The following is a 17664-nucleotide window of genomic DNA, read 5'->3' as shown; positions in this document are numbered from 1 at the left end:
ATAATAATCTATGAGGAAGAAGTCACCAAACCCAGTATTAACTTGGGCAACACATACTTCCTTGGCTTTTTGCAAGACTGGACACATGCTATATAAACATCAATAAAAACATGACAATTTTATTTAAAAATTAAGCAGGTTAGATTTGCACAATTTCAGCTGCTTAAATCGGGGATAATAACTGAACAGAACTTGTGCAGAGTTGCCTACATTCAATATAATAACCTTTTGTCCTTAATAGCGGACTGTGTCCAGTCTTGCAAAAATCCATCTTCCTTCATCTCATTTGTAACACAAACTGTTTTAAGATCAAATTAATATACTTTTACAGGGGCATTTTATGCATTCCATTTAAGCCAGGCACAAGATCAAGAGTGTGCAATACAAAGGGGAAACTCCACAGCCATGACAAGAGACTGCTGCGATGACACTGGGGTTTGCACACAAGCCAAGTTTTTCCAACTGCTAAAGAACCAGTCAAGGTTAAGAAAGAAATGCTAACTCTCTCTATAATTTCAGATGAACTAAGATAAACAATCATATGCATCCAGTTGAGCTGAAACATCACCCAAAATGTTTAGAGTAGGATGATTTATCTCCATTTAAAATTAAGGTGCTTTTAGGCAGTGTAAGACGTACCATCTCTGTTATTCAAGTGCAGTGTTAAGCAATTCAGGTAACATAAACAGTTGACATTAGTCCTATAACGATTTATCTTGACAAATGCTGCCACTGCACTGTCAGAGGTTGTATTACCACAGTTAATACTCCAAGCAAATGAAAACCTTTTCCACCTAGGGCTGTTTTAAATATTCCACTGTACATTTTTGGGCCAGCAACTCATGCACATTGGCAAAGCATTAAAGGAATGGATAGAACTGAATAGGTCCCTAACAGTTTTCAACAGAGAAGAGGGAGGGAGAGGGAAGCTAAGTACTACCCATTCATGTATTTCAATATAATACTGCCTGGGCAAGTAGTATTTTAATTAGGTCAGTAAATGCAAAGACAACATGAAAATTAATGAGCAGATTGAGGTTCTGATTTCCAGTGGTAGTGGCAAAAATAGCCTTTAAGAAAAAGAGAAGGGGAACTATTTAGGACAGAATCTATTTTTTAGCAGTTCTCTTAGCCAAGGTCCTGCACAGAAAAGAACAAAGCTATTTCAACAATGATCTTGCTTTCGATCGCACTAGGGATAGATTCTAGCACTCTCACCTGAGCTCTTGTTGCAAACAGTCTTGTACGTTACTAATAGTTTAGAGGTGGTATGCAGATGAAACTGAAGACCTACTATAAGGTTTCCTATGTTATTTTCTTTGAGGAAGGGATCTCACATTTCTTTGCTGATCTCTCTGTAACAATCCAAAATGTTTCGTGCATAAAATAAACTAGTCCTGCTGGGCTGCTTGCAGAGCAAAGAAAATGAGAGACCCCAAGATTCTCTCCTCCCACTTAAAACTTTAGGTTTCATTCTTTTATTTTCTCCTACTCAGTTCAAGGAGTTCTTTATCCATTTGTTTCATTAGGTGCAGAGCACCAGAGAGACTTTCATTCTAACAGTTGCCTTCAAAACTGTAGTTGCCACAACAACCAGATGCAGCTTAGCTGCATTGTTCTCATTTGTTAGTACCATGACACAATCGTTCCATCTTCCTACAATGAAGCAACTTTTCATTTCTACTTTTCAAGGATGTTACATTTCCCCACAAAGATACAGATGTGCCGTGAGTGTGCATGTGTCATACATGCAAAGTTGAAAACAAGATTCTTTTGGGAGAATTGTTATACTAGATTTGTTTTGAGATGTTGACAGCAATTGCTAGAGCCAGGCTGCTGAAACATCTAAAGCTTGGCCTTTAATAATCACCAAAGTAATATAGCGCCAGACCACATCTGAGCAGGGACTCCCAATAGTGTCAGATTGTGTCAAACTGCAGGATTGTTATGGGATGCGAGCAAATGTCCACACTTGTTTTACCCAATCAAATCTGAATTAGGCTCTAGATGCAAGCCTCCTGTGTATTAACCCACTGGCCTCCCTGTTATTACCACCACCACAGACCTTCACATTTGAAGGCTAATTTTAATTCAGCAATTTGAGTTGTTGCTGCAGATCTTGCTATACATTGCCCCACTCTCCCTTCTGATGATCCTTGTTTGAACTTTTACTCACGAGAAGTGCAAACAGGAGATGCACACAACATGCAGACACACAACACTCACAAATATATAGATGTAGTGAATATCTGATTACACAGCACCATGAGGGTATTGAACTGTATGTGTACTTGACCAATGAAACAAACACAAGTTTTCTGGTGCAAGCCCTCACAAGAGATGAGAAACAGTAACACAGTCCAACCTGCTTTAGCCATGCTTGGTATCCAGAAGATGAAAGTTGGAATCCATCTTTAGGCATGTGTATTCTGGGCTAGGAGAGAATAGACATAAGAGACCTCCTTTTATATTGAGACCTGGCTAGCCTACCCTTGTTTCCAGGTGAACGTAAACACCAAACACACTCTCAGCCATACACATAAAGATGCATTCTTCAGGGGAATTGCAGGGAGGCTGCTACTCTATATAGCATAAATAATAGAACCTTAGGAAAAGAAAGATGATAAAGAATGCCCAACTCACAGAGGATTTTGCGCAGGTAAACATCTCTAGAACAATTAACCCACGTAATACAGCAATAGCGTGGCCCACCGACACCCAAGACCGTCCATTAAGCTTTTTGGGGGAGATTCTGCACAGCAGCCGCGGGAATATAAGTAGTGTGGGTTTTTTAAATTAAATTCACCATCCGTGTATAAGATGACCCCCAATTTTTGACAAAAAAAGCAAATTATTAAAGCAAAAATAAGCAAAAAATTTTTGTCTTGTACATGGAAAAATACAATAGTTCACATACCATGGATGGGGATCATTGTATGCCCCCTACTTAAGGAGAATTTCTTAGGTGATGGCCATATCCCTCCAATCTACTTTATACATGTACAACGTCATCTTCAAGTTCACCCTGAGAAAATCTGACCTCTTCACAGTCTACTGCTGGAAAGGGTAAGGGGTTCAAGCAGCTACATGCTTGTTCCTTACAGCCTTTTTTGTTAAAGGATGCATATATGAGCCTATACAGCACCAAACCCCTTCATTTTCTTCTGACATGCCTGATCTAAAACTCTATGCAAACAGGATAACCACAATTAGAGCCACTTTTTGATGTGGGAATTCTACTTGAAGAGCACAACAACTCACAGAGCATCAGTTTAGAACAGTGATTGTTCAAAATGTGTTCTGAAGAACCCTGGGGGTTCCTTGGAAGCTTGTGAGAGAATTCTCAATGAGAAGACCAGAAAAGGCAGGCAAGCTTCCTTAATAGTTTCCCCCACCTATTATTAATTACAGTGGAAGCTTGGGTTGTGAACGTGATCTGTGCAGGATGCACATTCACAACCTGCAGCGGCGCTTCTGCGCATGCGCGAATGCCGAAATCCGAAAGTAACCCCTTCTGGTACTTCCGGGTTTCGGTGGTCCATAACCCAAAAAAACGCAACCTGAAGCGTCTGTAACCTGACTGTATTACTATTATTATTAATTAAATTTATATCCTATGCTCATTCTGAAGGAGTCCAGGGCAGCACCTTCTCCTAAAATGCACAGCCAATAGTTATATGCATTCCAAGATGCACTGTAAGTTCAGGCAGGGCAATAATAAGGCTTAGCAGGTTTATCCAGAGCTCCATAGGTATCGATTGTAAATTCTAGAATACATTCCAGATGTTCCACAACATACAGAGAATGAGCAGGCATTAAAACGGCAAACACAGTTCAGTGTAAGCAAGTGTAAAATAATGTATAGTGGGACAAAAAAACCCTAACTTCACATATACACTTGGGACAGAATCGGCCCTGGTCACTCAAATGGATGATCTTCTTTCTGAGAGGGACTGAGGAAGTTTACCTTTGTTGCTCTTAACAGAATATCAAAGGGTGGTGACCAAAATAAGGGCATTTTCTGCTGCTGCCCCTGTTCTGTGGGTTGCCCTTCCCTCTACCATATGTGAAGCAGCAACCTCAGTTGCTTCACACATCTTATTGCTCAGGCTTTCCCTGACCCATGAGGTTTAGGTATGCAAATCCCCTGAATCTCTGTATTACTTACTTTTTATATTGTTTCATTGTTTTTAGTTTGTGTTTTTGGTTTAATGAATATTGTTTTTATATTGCACATAGTGTACAGCACTTAAGAGATTTTGAAAATATTAAGCTGTTCAGAAAAGCTTCTAAATAAACAAGTGCACTAATGTGGTCTGAACTGGCAGCAATAGACCAGGAAAGAGAGCGTCAGGACTTAGCAGATAACTTGATGAACATGTCAACCCTGCAGCTGTGAAAAAAGGTGCATTCCGCGTTAGGGATCATTGGAAAAGGGATTGAAAATGAAACGGCCAACAACAAAATGCTGTTATACCAATCTATGGTGCAACCACATTTGGAACACTGTGTATAGTTCTGATCACCATACATCAAAAAGGATGTTGCAGGCCTCGATAAGAGGTTTTAAAAGGGCAGCCTAAAATATCCAGGGGCCATAGCAACTCCCTTGTGAAGAAAAGTTATGGTATTTGGAGCTCTTTTTTAAAAAAAATGCATGATAGAGGTATATAAAATTATGCACGGTGGGTAGAAAGTGGATAGGCACCTCTCATAATAGCAGAACCAAGAGTCAACTAATGAAGCTAAACAGTTTTAAAAAGGATCAGTATTGTGGCTGATGCTATCCATATGTGACTGGTACAGACTTGCATTCTCACAACAGAATTTCACCTTCTCCACCCTCAAAAACTGTTATGGAGGGTTGAGATCCCCTCTGGAGCAGCTTTCAGGAGCATATGGAGGGCTGCAGGAGGAAGGAGAGGAAGGAGAAATCCCACTGCATGTGTGGAAGTACTTCTTCATACAGTTCACAGTTATGGAATTTGCTACAAGATGCAACCATTCTATACAAGTTTTACAAGCGTGATCCCATGGGAACCCTCCCTACCCCATCATGCAGTGTATTACCCAGCCTAACACCTGCCAAATTCCAATTCTGTAATGTGCTGCAGCAACCCAAACATTGTATTTAATATGTAGCCTACTTCTAGGGCTGCCTTCTCAACAGTCTCCCTCCCACGATGTACTAAAGTCATTAGCTCGTTCTGATTTCAAACTGGCCATCTTTTCCCTGCAATCTTTAACTGACTTTTTGTTTTATTACCTTCCTTTACCCCTTCTTCCATTTTTAACTTAATGGATCTAGCAGTCTCTAGTGAGGTCTGAAAAGGCTGTTTTCTCAGAATGAGTCAATATTTTAAATTCTATGGAATGCATTTGTTTTCCCCCTAAAAAATAAATATAAAAATGCAGCCTTTAAAAGACAGACATTAAATTACAGACCTCAGTTCCTATTTTCTAAGCCTAATACAACCCCTGAAGGCTTACAATATTTGAATCACAGCTGGAGCCATGGTTACCATACAGTTTAAATATCAGCTTCTTTACTGTGCAATTTGTTTTAAAAATCAAATCAGAGGCTGTGTCATAAACAAGTGCTAATTAAGTAGCAAGCAAGAAGAGGGCTTTCTGTGCAAGAAAGGTTCTTAAATATCTGCCTCTCCAATCTTGTAAGAAAGGATAAATAAAGCCAGCTGGGAAAATTATGGGCCAAAACTGGCATGAGACATACACACACAAACAAAACTGTGGCTGGCACTAACCCTCCAGTGTTATTCCTTTCAGATGAGAGTCAGGAGGCTACAGATTATGATAAGCTTCTTGCTTTTAGGTGAACAATGCCAAGTTAGCATGGCAATGTGAGTTTGATCACATAATTCTGTGAGGGCATAAGCATATTCCTACGCAGCCTCTATGCTTCAAGCCACTCAATTCTGAAACAATAGAAATCAAAACTGCAGCTCCCTTTTGGCACCACAGAACTACTGCTGGGATGGCAGAATATTTATTATTTTTATGTAGTCCTTTGGACAGATGCATTTTGTTAACAACAAGAACCCTGTAATTTATTGCAATCCCCTATTTGGCAAAATTCATTTATTCTTAGCTAAATGCTTAGCTAAGAATAAATGAATTTTTAATACAGTTTTTAGAAACACTTGTCACTGCTTCAGCATTTCCATTTAGTGAATAGGACTGATGTTGCTCTCAGCAGGGGGTGATATTTTAATGATGCAATGCTGCACTTCCTAGAAGACAGACAAGCCTCATGAGGCAGATTATAGGACTAAAGAAACTCAGATCCCATTAAAAGCAGACAGCTCCAGACCATTTTTAAAATTAATTTTGTTTAATGATAAAATGTGCTATAACAGGTGGGTAGCCAATTGTAAAATTAACCAAAACATAGTTAAAGGAACAGAAGAATGTTAGAAAAGCAAATACAATAATGCTCCCACTACCAATTTACCAGATGCATCTGTGGAAATACTGGCACCTATCAATACTTCATTTTCGCTGTCTACAAAGCAGGTGCAGTGCCTACATTCCTTTAAGCTTACATCAAGTCAGACTATTAGTCCATCTAACTCAGTATTGTCTACACTGACTGGCAGCAGCTCTCCAGAGTTTCAGACAGAAATCTCCCCCAGCCCTATCTGGAAATGCTGACGATTGAACCTAGGACCTTTTACCACTGCACCACAATCCTTCCTTGCTTTATCAAAGCCTGAAATGTTCAGAAACATTCACAGCAAGAAATATACTTGAATGAGTTGCCTTCAACAAAAGCTTATTGCAAAGAGGCTTTTGCTTTTAGTTAACCATGGCTTCCCATTTCATCCAAACTGGGAGTCATGATTTAATATTAACTAGGGCTGTTTCAAAACAAGCCACAGTTGGTGATGATGACCACAGTTCCCGACAAAATGGCAAATTACAGTAAACTAGAAATTGAAGCAAAAGCTTCTGCACTCCTCCTCTTGAACATGTATGAAGATGAAAGGGGAGAAATGTGTGATCACGGAGGCAGTTAGGCTCATTCATCATAGTGCTAAACCATGGTTTAGGATTACATCTGAATCTTGCACTGTGTCTTTCTCATCTCTATCTTCCCATAACTCCTATCTAGTAAAAAACTTAGCAGCTAGTATTGTTTTGATTTACTCCACTAACAAGAACTATAATTTAGCACTAAGTACTCATGAGGAATTATAGTTCTGCTGGTTGGTGAGCAATTTGCCAAGGAAGACCAGTTTAGCCACTTAAAATAAATATCCACCTGCATATACTAGCACTAATCAGGGCGTGAAATTAAACTTTTTATTCAGTAGAAAATAACTGCTGCAAGGCGGCGATTTAGTGGAAAGCAAATATTAAGGTCAACCTATTCTTCCCAGTGCCTACAGTAGATATGCTAGGAGAGAGGGCATGGAGCACCAAATTCCACTTTTCTAAGTCCATGAAGCTAAATACTTCAATGATGCGTTAGCAAATTTACCATTTGCTTTTACTAATTGCATATATTTAATGAAGCAAACAAAGCAAAAAGCTAAAACAAAATGTTGTTAACTTGAACCCTGCACTCTCCTTGCATTGCCCCCCTAAAGCAACTAAAGAACTGAGTCCATTTGCGCACCCCTAAAGCAACTAAAGAATCGAGTCACATCATGAAGACTCAAATCATTCATTTATGTACCAAATTCACAAAATATTTATTTCTCTTTCTCTCTTTTTTCAAAAAAGCCTAACACACAATGATATCCATTGGTACAATGTGCACATCTCTTGAAAGGAACACTGATTCATCATGTGTGAAGTTCTTTGACCCCAAAGAATTTCCCTTCCACTGCAATAAAGAGAGCTGGTCCTTGCACACGTGCTAAACAGCTCCCTCCTTTGAAAGAAATACAGGGATATGGATTGAGGTGGCGGTTAACGTTGCCTTTCAAAAGAACAAATGTTCAGTTATTGAATATAGAGTAGCATATGCTCATTAGATATTTGCAAAACAAGTAGTGATAGAGTGTGATGTTTATTCAAACCCAACTGTTAAAATTTATATTTACAGCCCACTCTTTCCCAAAAGCTTGGGGTGAATAACAAATTTAAAAACAAATCTGGAATTCTCATTAGAAGTAAAACAACAAAGTAAAAAGACTTCCTTGCTCTGAGTATGTAAAATAATATTCCTCAAAATATGGTTTTTTAAAAAATGAAAAAGCACGTAAGAGACAAGCCAGATGTTGTCTACAGAGAGACAAATCTATTTTGGCTCACAGCAAAGTGTTACGACTACCAAAGGAACCCATTTGATCAACTCAGACATTTTGTATAGCTTAAGCCAGCCTTGTATTTAACCACTCGCCTGGTCACCATGGATGGCAAGGAATTACATGCAGAAAAGTAGGCTGAAAGCTGTCAGAGGGAGGATAAGCAGTTCATCTGACAGTCCCTGCATTTCCATGCTGGGTGTAAGGAGAGAAAACCTTCTCTTTCATGCCCAGCATGCAACACTTTTTGCTAGCCAGTTTTTTACATATAAGTTGGGATAGCAGAGGAGAGATTGAGTGCTCCATCTGCCAGTCCTTCTCATGACTACAAAACAGGCTAGTAAAATTTTTTTGCAGACTAGTCATTTTTGTGGCCTTATTTACAAGGCTGGCTAAAGCTCTAAGAGTTATTTATGGACCAATCCTTTCTGTTGCTGCATGAGCAAACAAGCAGGTGGAATCAGGCTCCACACCTCTCTACAAAGCAGTGCCTACACTAGGAGCTGACTCAAGACATCAAGCCAACAGTGTGGATCAACCTAATTGTTGTAAACAGGCACCACTGTCAGGTGTGGTTTAGTGGCAGAGCACAAAGCCATTACTGAGCATGGAAAAGGGTTGAGAGGCATCAGAACTGGGAAGGAATGAAGGCAGCTTGCATGCTACTGTAAAACCCGTAACACAACCAGCTACACTGGTGTAGTCCTACCCAACCAATACCCTGTAGTAACTGACAGGCAGCACTACAGGATGGATTTACCTCACTTCCATCACACAAGTGCAAGTTACATTTTTAAATGCTAATCTCTGCACTCACAGATACACATGTCTATAGGATCACCATGTCAGTCTATCAAGATGACTTACTAAAGATCAGGTCATCAACTCAAGCTGCAGTGCCAGTGTTTTCAGCGATGCAGTGAGAAAGCTCTCTGTTTTGAAGAAAGTGGTAGCAAGAGAACATGGCACATTTCATAATTTGCACTAGCTGAGTCCCTGAAAGGAGACTCCACGTCTTCTACATGGGGGGGGGGGGAGAGAAATACTCTGCAACAGTGGCTATAAAGATGCTATCCATGAACTGGTAAAGGAAAGAGATAATTTAATAATGAAAATAAAATAATAATCTAGCTAAACTCTGTTTAGATCACCAGGGTTTAAATCTCCTGAAATTTAAGTTCCTGAAGAGTTGGGGATTTCCCCCCTATAAGATTTAAGTGCTTTGGGTGAGGAATGAAGGGATGGCACAGAGTTAATGTCTTCTCATTCACTACCCTCAGCATAACTCTTTTGGCAAAAATGCAGAATATTCAAAAATGCCAAATTAAAAGTACCACAAGGAAAAAAGGGGTTAGAAATGAGTTGCAAAGGTATTTAATTAGAACTCTATACTAATAAGGTTTAACTCCATGCACTGGTAATTAGATTAAGCTGAAGTGGTTGCTAGTCCATTCATGAAAACAGATGTTGCTTCACAGAACCTTGATATCTTTCTTAAATACCTTTGAAAACAAGGATCAGAAAATATGAACTCTTATAAAAGGGTCTTTATTGTATTTTTATAGCATATTACATACCTTGTAAGAATCAGTTTGTTAAGTGTGAATGTCAGTTTTATTCTCTGTCCCCCTTTTTCCTGGCTATTTACAAGCTTTGTAAGAAATTGTTCTTTAATTAAGTCTAAACATAGTTTTATATAAATGGATTCCTGGAATTAAAAACGTTCAGACTTAAGAAATGATTGTTACAGAGACTGTAAGAGGCCGTAAAAAAAAGAATGCCACTTTAAACAAAGATTTCTCATTTTAATTAAAAAGATAATCATCAGAACATTCCTACATTTAACAGAACCATTTGAAGCTACTTTGGGTGGGGGGAAGCCTTCTTTTTGATGCAGGCATATGTAGTGTAGTTTAGATGATATTTAATCAAAGTCCCAGCCAAGGCTATTCTATTGTGTTTTTAAGGACTGTATCTGCAATTTTAGTAGTTTAGTCAAATACATACATTGCTTATTAAACTCATCCATTGTATGCTTGCAAATGGTTGCAACATAATCCAAAACTAATTTAAAGAATCATCTTGGGTTTTGTGGATTTCCTAAATTAAAGACTTCAAACAGAACATTTGATTCCAATATAACAGTAGTATACACCATGCAAGCCACAGACTTGGTTTACAGCCCACATTTTGGCAGCGGCAGCTTTTCTATATTGATAAGCATCCATTGTTTGGAGATGCAAAAAGCTAGCAAAGCTTTAGGCAACTGGTACACACGTAACACTTATTCTCCCTTATTCAGTTTCCGCTGAATGAAGTACCAGTCTGACTTGGTTCACACGTCATGCTAACCCAAACCATGGCTTATTGTGACCACACAAGCCCTCAGAAAGGAGCTCAAAGCCATTTTGCTCCTCCTCAGTCGTTTTGGCTGCTGCACCATGGTTTGGCTTAGTGTGTCATCCAAACCTGGGCTCATGATTTAGCTCTCTCAGATTAACCATGAGCTATAACCTTGAATGCAGCTTGTGGTTGGTCTGGAGAGAGAAGGAGAGTTCTGATGACCAGAAAATCGCAAGAGAGAGCTTTCTTGTGGTTGTTTGCGGAGCAATGTAGCTTGTGTGGGTATTATTACAATCTATTGTAAGCCGCCTTGAGGATCATTCAATCAAAAAGCGGGGTAGAAATCATCTATATAAAAAAGTGGACTCAGGATGCTGCAAGACCATGCGGTAAAGGAATGGAAACTATGACTGACTTTTCTTACCAACCCAAAATGTTTATTCTGCATAATATTGAGCATCAATACTACATCCACAGGGAGTAAATATGTACTCTTTTTCCAGCTAGTTTTAGTAATTTCATAGTGTTCATTGGAATAATTTCAGACTAATAATGCCCTTGGTTATCGCTATTTCCTGTGGCGCACTGGTCCTCAAATAGCGGGTCGGGACCCACTACTGGGCTGTGGTCTGATCAAAAGTGGATTGCAGTAGTAGCACTACCACCACACAGATATATATCATGAACAATTAAGAAATAGGGCCCAAATCTCTGCTTGGGTTAAACATGGGTCCCTGGCCTGAAAAGGCTAAAGACTAGTCCTGTAGCATAATTTCAACTACTCAGCTGCAGAATCTAAAAGACAAATTTGTTGTAGTAAAAAAACAACAAAAAAACAACAAAAAATTAACCAAAGGGTGAACTCAATTTTACCACTACAACAACAGATTTGTGGCTATGATGTTTTCAGAAGGTTCTGAAGAACAGTGTTTGTCTTATGAAAGGCTGGAACGGAACACATTTTACGGAAGACAGAGTTCCCAAAGGTCTACACATAGAATGCAAGGGTGCAAAGTTACAATTATTAGACATTCAGACATTATCAAAGAACTTTTGTTCTCTCTCCTATGGGACAGAATCTCCTAAGGAAAAACTAATACAACTGGGAAGTTTGGGACCAGTGGCCTATGGCATCTATTATCCCTTTCCTATTCAATGTGCAAAATACTTCCAATGTTTCATAAAGTCCAGTAATCTGAAGCAAAAGTATAAATCTTATCTATTATGCAATCTAAAAATTAGCAAAGCTAGTTAATACACCCATTGTGTTAACTTTTTTTAAAAAATGATATAAACTTTTCACCAAATAGGTCTCAAAGTGGCTTACAACAATAAAAATATACAATTCAACTCAATTTTGAGTGATCCCTCAAACCAACATCTAGATCAGGGTAGCCAATGTGGTGTCCTCCAGATGTTGTTAAACTACAATTCCCATCACCCTTGGCCTTTGGCTATACTAGCTGCAGCTGATGGGAAAGGGAAGGGAAGATACTGTTTGTAGCCCAATATCATCAGAAGGGCCAGAGGTTCCACACACTGATTATAGACAACTATAAGGCTATCAGTGACTATAGGTGTGTATTACTTCCAAGATCAGAGGTAGAATGCCTCCAAATAGCAATTACTGGGGGACAACAGCAGGAGAGAAAGCTATGCTCCTTGTGTTCTGGTTCAGAGTTTTCCAAAGGAATCTGTTGGCCACAGTAGGAAACGGCATTCTGGATAAACAGGTCTTCAGTATGATCTGGCAGAATGCTTCTTACATTATTATGGTTTGCAGACCTCTGAATTGGGGGAGTTCCAGAACCCTTCACTGTTGTGTCTGCCTTTGTTCACTTTGGCTGGCAAAGGACTCTTGAACTCACCTTGTAGCTATTATTAACATACAGTATTGGTATTTCCCAACAGGATAAGGCAAACACACTTTGCATGAAACTGCCTTTAAAAAATGCCTAGAATCTTCAGTCAATGTAGAATTCTATGGCTTGCCTCTTAATGGAGTGAGGACCAAAATAAGCATTTAACAGCAATTTTAGTTCACCTGCACCTGCCTCCAGCACTAATTATTACTTTTAAAGACATACCTGGAAATAAGCACTGCTAATCACAGTAAGACTTACTTCTGAGTAAACATGCAAAACATTGGGTTTTTTTATAGTCTGCCAGGCCAGTGCATATCTTTGATTGTCTAACACTCCTAAGAACACGTTCTACCACATATAACTTCCCACCCCTTCAAATTAGAGGATCATTGTATCAAATTTTATTTTGCCTTTAAGTCACTTTATGTGCTCCTTTACTGGAGCAGAAACATATATAATAAATGAATAAATAATGTTTACTACCTTTTGAAAGGCAGCATATCTTTTGCCCAAGCTTTCCCTGGCTCATAAAATTATACCATGTTATTAATGAAATTCTATTTTACCTGTTTTTATAATACTATTTATGTTTGCATCTCCATTTTTATGACACTGTTTTATTGTTTTTATGTTGCAATCTTGTATGCTGCTTAAGAGGTTTTTAAATATCAAGTGGTTTAGAAATGCTTTGAAATAAATATAAATAAATAAATACTACTCAAGTGTCACCAAAGCTTCGCTACATATTTAATTAAATAAATGCAGGGTTAATCAAATTCTATGATGCTGCTGAATGCTGATTTCTGCATTACAGAAGTCATTAATCTATAATATCCAGGCTTTAGCAAACATGGCCATTTACTTCAAATGTTATTATTTTTTAAATTTTAAATTTACTAAATGCTATTTATACTGTCCTTTGTTCGAGGATCACAGGGCGGTTTACAATATAAAAACACAACAATACACAACATAGTAACAAACAAAAACAATAACCCTGCTTGAGGAGGTTAGGATACATTTTTTATTACTACTCAGTGCCAGTGAAGTTGGTATTAAGCACTTGCTTGAATGGGTGTTGTTACTCTTCAGCAAAGTCAGCTAGGCTTAAGAGGAAAGTAAAATGAAGGTTGAACTAAGCATAACTCTTCACCTCACTACAGCTATTCTCTTCTAGCTGAATCTGAAGACTGTTCTCCATTTCAGTGTTCTAAAAATACTGTCAAGGCTATGTCCAATTTATGGGCCAACACAGATGAAATTCAAGGCCCCCTTCTGTTTAACAGGCAAGAAAGTAGAGAGTAATGGGGTAACTCATCCACCACCCTCTTTCTTAAAAGAAGCTGACATATAGGAAGGGTATCATCAGGTCTAGAGTAAGAGGGAAAACTGGAAGGGGATTATCCATCCACCCAAAGGAAACCCAAAGCACACCAGTTCCCAGAGCCTTAGAGACTGTGAGAGAATGCTCTGGCGCAACATGTTAGAACTGGGGTCTGACAGGGCCAGGGGAAACAATGGGAGCATCCCTCTTCCAGCTAGATCACACCAACTTGGGGTCCCAATTGGGGACTGACTTGTGGCAATGCTCATGAGTAGGTCACCATCTGCACCTGCTCCTTCCACATCCCATTGATTATGAACAAGAATGTGAGCCCAAAAGAGTAGCTGGTCTCAGAGTTGGAAGAATCTATTATCCCCTCCTACATTTCCTCACTCTGAGTGATTGGCAGAGATAGTACAACGTCCATAGTTACTGTTCGGTTGTTCCAACAAATGAAAAATTGTTGGAGAATTTCTTCCCCATTAATGAAGGATAGGAAGAATCAGGGTCCCCAAAAACCACCTCTTGTGTTCAGAGACATCCAGCAGGAGAAGCCTGTTCTGTATGATTTGGGTGGGGCACTAGGGTGAAGGAGAGAGGGGAAATACTGCTGCTTTGAGGGAAGGGGAGGGGGAAAGAATTGGCTGTGCTCCCAGCTGTAACTTGGGAATAGCAAAGAGACCCTTCTCTCTTTTCAAAAGCAGAACCACCACAGACCTGAAACTGAGAAGGTTCTCTCCTACAGATGAGCAGTCAGGTTTTGCTACCCCTGCTTTCTGTTGGTGTTAACCCTTTGTTGCCTGCTCTCGAGCCAGCTGAATAAGAAGTACTTTTTCTAATTATTATTGAAAGTAGATGTTAAAAAAAGACCAAGAGTGCAATCAGATGACAAGAAACCGCATCATAGTCCCCTATAAATCCAATCACATAAATACTGTTCCAGAGGTAAAGCAAGTCATGTGTAGCAGTTGATGGCACAAAACTGCAATGACAGTATGTTGCGAATCAAGATATTCTGTATGGTCAGCAACCAAATGCTTCTTATGTCAAGTACCAAATGGTAGCTGTAGATAATATTCTTTAGTAAGTAAATAAATAAATATTAAATAGATTAGCCACTGGTTATCAATTATTCTCAAATAATCAAGCAATTAAAGCTTTACTTTTAGAAAAATTGAAGAACTGAGAGAATTTTGCGAATTGCAGAAAGTATTGTTTTTCAAAACAATCTAGTTCCGCCCAGACATTTTACAGCACCCTAAGCCAGATCGCATGGAGGTCCCGCCTTCCCACAGCAAAAGCAATACTCAGTGGGCACTTATGAGCTGTGCCATCTTTTGTAAATACACATTATTGACCCTAGGGCTGAGTACCTCTGAGCATATGCTGACTTCATTGTCCCCCAAGAGGAATGAAGAATTTCAAAAAATAATGGATGTGAGGGGGAAATGTTTCCTGGCATATCTAAGATGGGATATGAGACCACTACAAAGCCTTGTGAAATGCATCATGCAAGATGATGTCAGCCACCACCTTGGTTTGTCTCTTAAGGGTCAGAGCTGCCTGAAGCAGCATGTGTTGGCATTTGCAGCACAAAGCTTTTACATGAGACTCTTATGGGTCATGGGTTCAAGCCCCATGTTGGGCAAAAGAATCCTGCATTGCAGGGAGCTGGACTAGGTGACCTATGTGGCCCCTCTCCACTTACAGTTCTATGATTCTGTGTGTGCTAGACTACCAGCCCCACATCGTTTTTTTGTGTACACTATGACAATACTCTTGCACATTGAAGTTCAAAAACAGCTTAGCTGGAATCTTTCCTGACTTGGCATTCCAAACTGTAGTATCTAGGCAATATGGTAAAATTCTAGTCTAGATAAGTATTAGTTTGATAACTTTGTGTTTCCTTCCTAATCCTTGTGCTGCTGTTCCTCTTCAGAGGCTGAAAAGGATAGATGGTCTCTAGAAAGGCCCCCTGACCCCTGCAGAGCTGAGGAAAGCCTTCATTTCTGCCTTTGCTATAAGATGACACCATGATGCACTAATTCTATATAGAAGTCATAAACTCCCTTGTATATCTGACAAGATTAAACCACTATAAAATAATAAGCAGTCACCTGATCTTAATATAAACCTACCAGGCCTAAAAGGGTAATGCTTGGTCACCTTTCAACTGTATAGTGGAAACAGAGTTAGTTTTAAATCCCTCCCATAAACAGGCCCCACCTTTACTGCAATGTAATGTTTCAAACCCTCTGGCACTCAATAGGTCTCCTTGCATTTACTAACAGAAGCCTCCATGTAATAATTCACTTTGGAAACTGAATTCTCCAGGACCCTTCCCACTAACTCCCAGCTTACTGCATACTTTTGTGAGAAGACCTGCATAAGTGACCCAACATAGCTATCCTTGCTAGCAAAGTCGGCCTTTGAAACCAAAACCCTAAGCCTACTCCAGGCCTCTTTAAGAACACCTAGGTGCCCACCTACCACCATCCCTTAAAAAAACACAACCCAATCTGGTCCAGCTTTCATAAACCCTCCATCTTTTCCCTCAGTCCCTCTATACAGGCCTTCCCTTCAGAGTCCCTTAAGTGTGTCCCCAAGCCTCACAATCTTTCCTCTCCTCAAAAATTCAGCCTCATTCTCTTAAGCCCCCCCCCCCCCGTTACCCTAATCCCTCGGGTTTGTTTTTTTAAAAAAGGCATCCTCTCTATTTCGAAATCAATCCCACATAACAGAAGCTCACACCTCAAAAACAAACAAACACACACCCCAAAAGACCCACCCAGAAAAAGAAAGGTATGACTCTCCTGCCCCTCTTTCCTCCCCATACATCCCGCAGAATCCTCAGCTCTCAAAATGTATGCCTTCCCTGGTCCTCCCAGTTACCTAAACCCATTTCGCAGATATTCTGGGGTTGCCAGCGGGTTCCATATACACCACAGTCTCCGCTCTCCCTTTCGCCATAGAGCTTCCCTTTCCGATTATTCCTGCCCCCTCCCGCGCCCGCCATCCCCCTCCTCTTCCTACCACAGCAAACAGCAACAGTCATCGCCAACTCCCCCCCCCCCACCGCATCCCCCCATCCTCTCCCCGTTCTTTCCCTCCTCACCATGAACTTGAGGGCCTTCTCCTGCACCACCGCCTCGGCGGGGTCCATAGCCCCCCCGATCCGCCTCTGCTGTGGCTGCTGCTCCCCCGCCAGATCCGGGCCTCAGCCGGGGCCTGGCCGCCCCCCACCCCTTCCCTTCTCCCTCCCTCAACGCAAGGCCGCAGCCACCGCAGAGTCAGGCGAGAAACCTCCGTTTTCCTCCGGCTCAGGTAAGTGGGAAATGTAGTCCCCGGCCGTTCTCCCGAGAAGTGCCCGAGTGGACATCGCGGACTACAATTCCCAATAAGCCCCGCGCACAGGGAGACGGCGCGCCCGGCGCCGTTGCTTCCGAAGGCAGCGGGAAGAAGGGGGAAGTGGCGGCGCGCTCGGGTGGGCCGAGCTGGGCTGGGTTAAGGGGAAGGGGGAGCAGGGAGTTAACGGCTGCCTCTCCCAGCTGGCGGGAGAAGGGGCTGATGGAAGCTGTAGTTTCCGAAGGGGCCGCGCTGGGCAGCAGCGGGGACGAGTCGCAGCTGCTTTTCCCTTTTCCTTGTCAATCTGGGAAACGAGAGCATAGGGTTGCAGCCCGATATGCAAAACGGTATCGCTGCTTATTGAGACATTGCTGTGATTTTAGGAGTGGAAGTTTGCAGGTTTCCAGATCGCAGCAAGGTGTGCAGCTTATCCGAAATAGGAACCAAAGAACTGTGCGGTTGGAAGAGCCAAAGAGTCATCTAGTCCACACACCCTGCATTGCAATTTTTGGCT

General features: G+C 40.7%; 1 protein-coding gene across 8 annotated transcripts in view; it reads right to left on the bottom strand.

Moving 5' to 3' along the window:
* BTRC (beta-transducin repeat containing E3 ubiquitin protein ligase) overlaps window positions 1–17283 on the bottom strand; it is a 115740-nt gene extending 98457 nt beyond the window's left edge. For 3 of the 8 annotated variants that reach the window (XM_053389414.1, XM_053389416.1, XM_053389418.1), the window contains exons 1-2: window positions 16921–17281; window positions 2366–2434 (exon numbers count right to left, since the gene is read on the bottom strand). In XM_053389414.1, coding sequence (XP_053245389.1) covers window positions 2366–2434; window positions 16921–16968 — 117 coding nt within the window. In that variant the 5' untranslated portion in view covers window positions 16969–17281. Of the gene's footprint in view, window positions 1–2365; window positions 2435–16920 lie in introns of all 8 variants that reach the window. The other 5 variants (XM_053389415.1, XM_053389417.1, XM_053389413.1 and 2 more) reach the window with 4 other exon arrangements.
* Window positions 17284–17664: the final 381 nt, after the last annotated feature.

Source organism: Podarcis raffonei, chromosome 5 (assembly GCF_027172205.1).
Source record: "Podarcis raffonei isolate rPodRaf1 chromosome 5, rPodRaf1.pri, whole genome shotgun sequence".
Taxonomy (NCBI): Eukaryota; Metazoa; Chordata; class Lepidosauria; order Squamata; family Lacertidae; genus Podarcis; species Podarcis raffonei.
The sequence above is the reverse complement of the archived record's forward strand: the minus strand, read 5'-3'. Positions and strand labels throughout refer to the sequence as shown.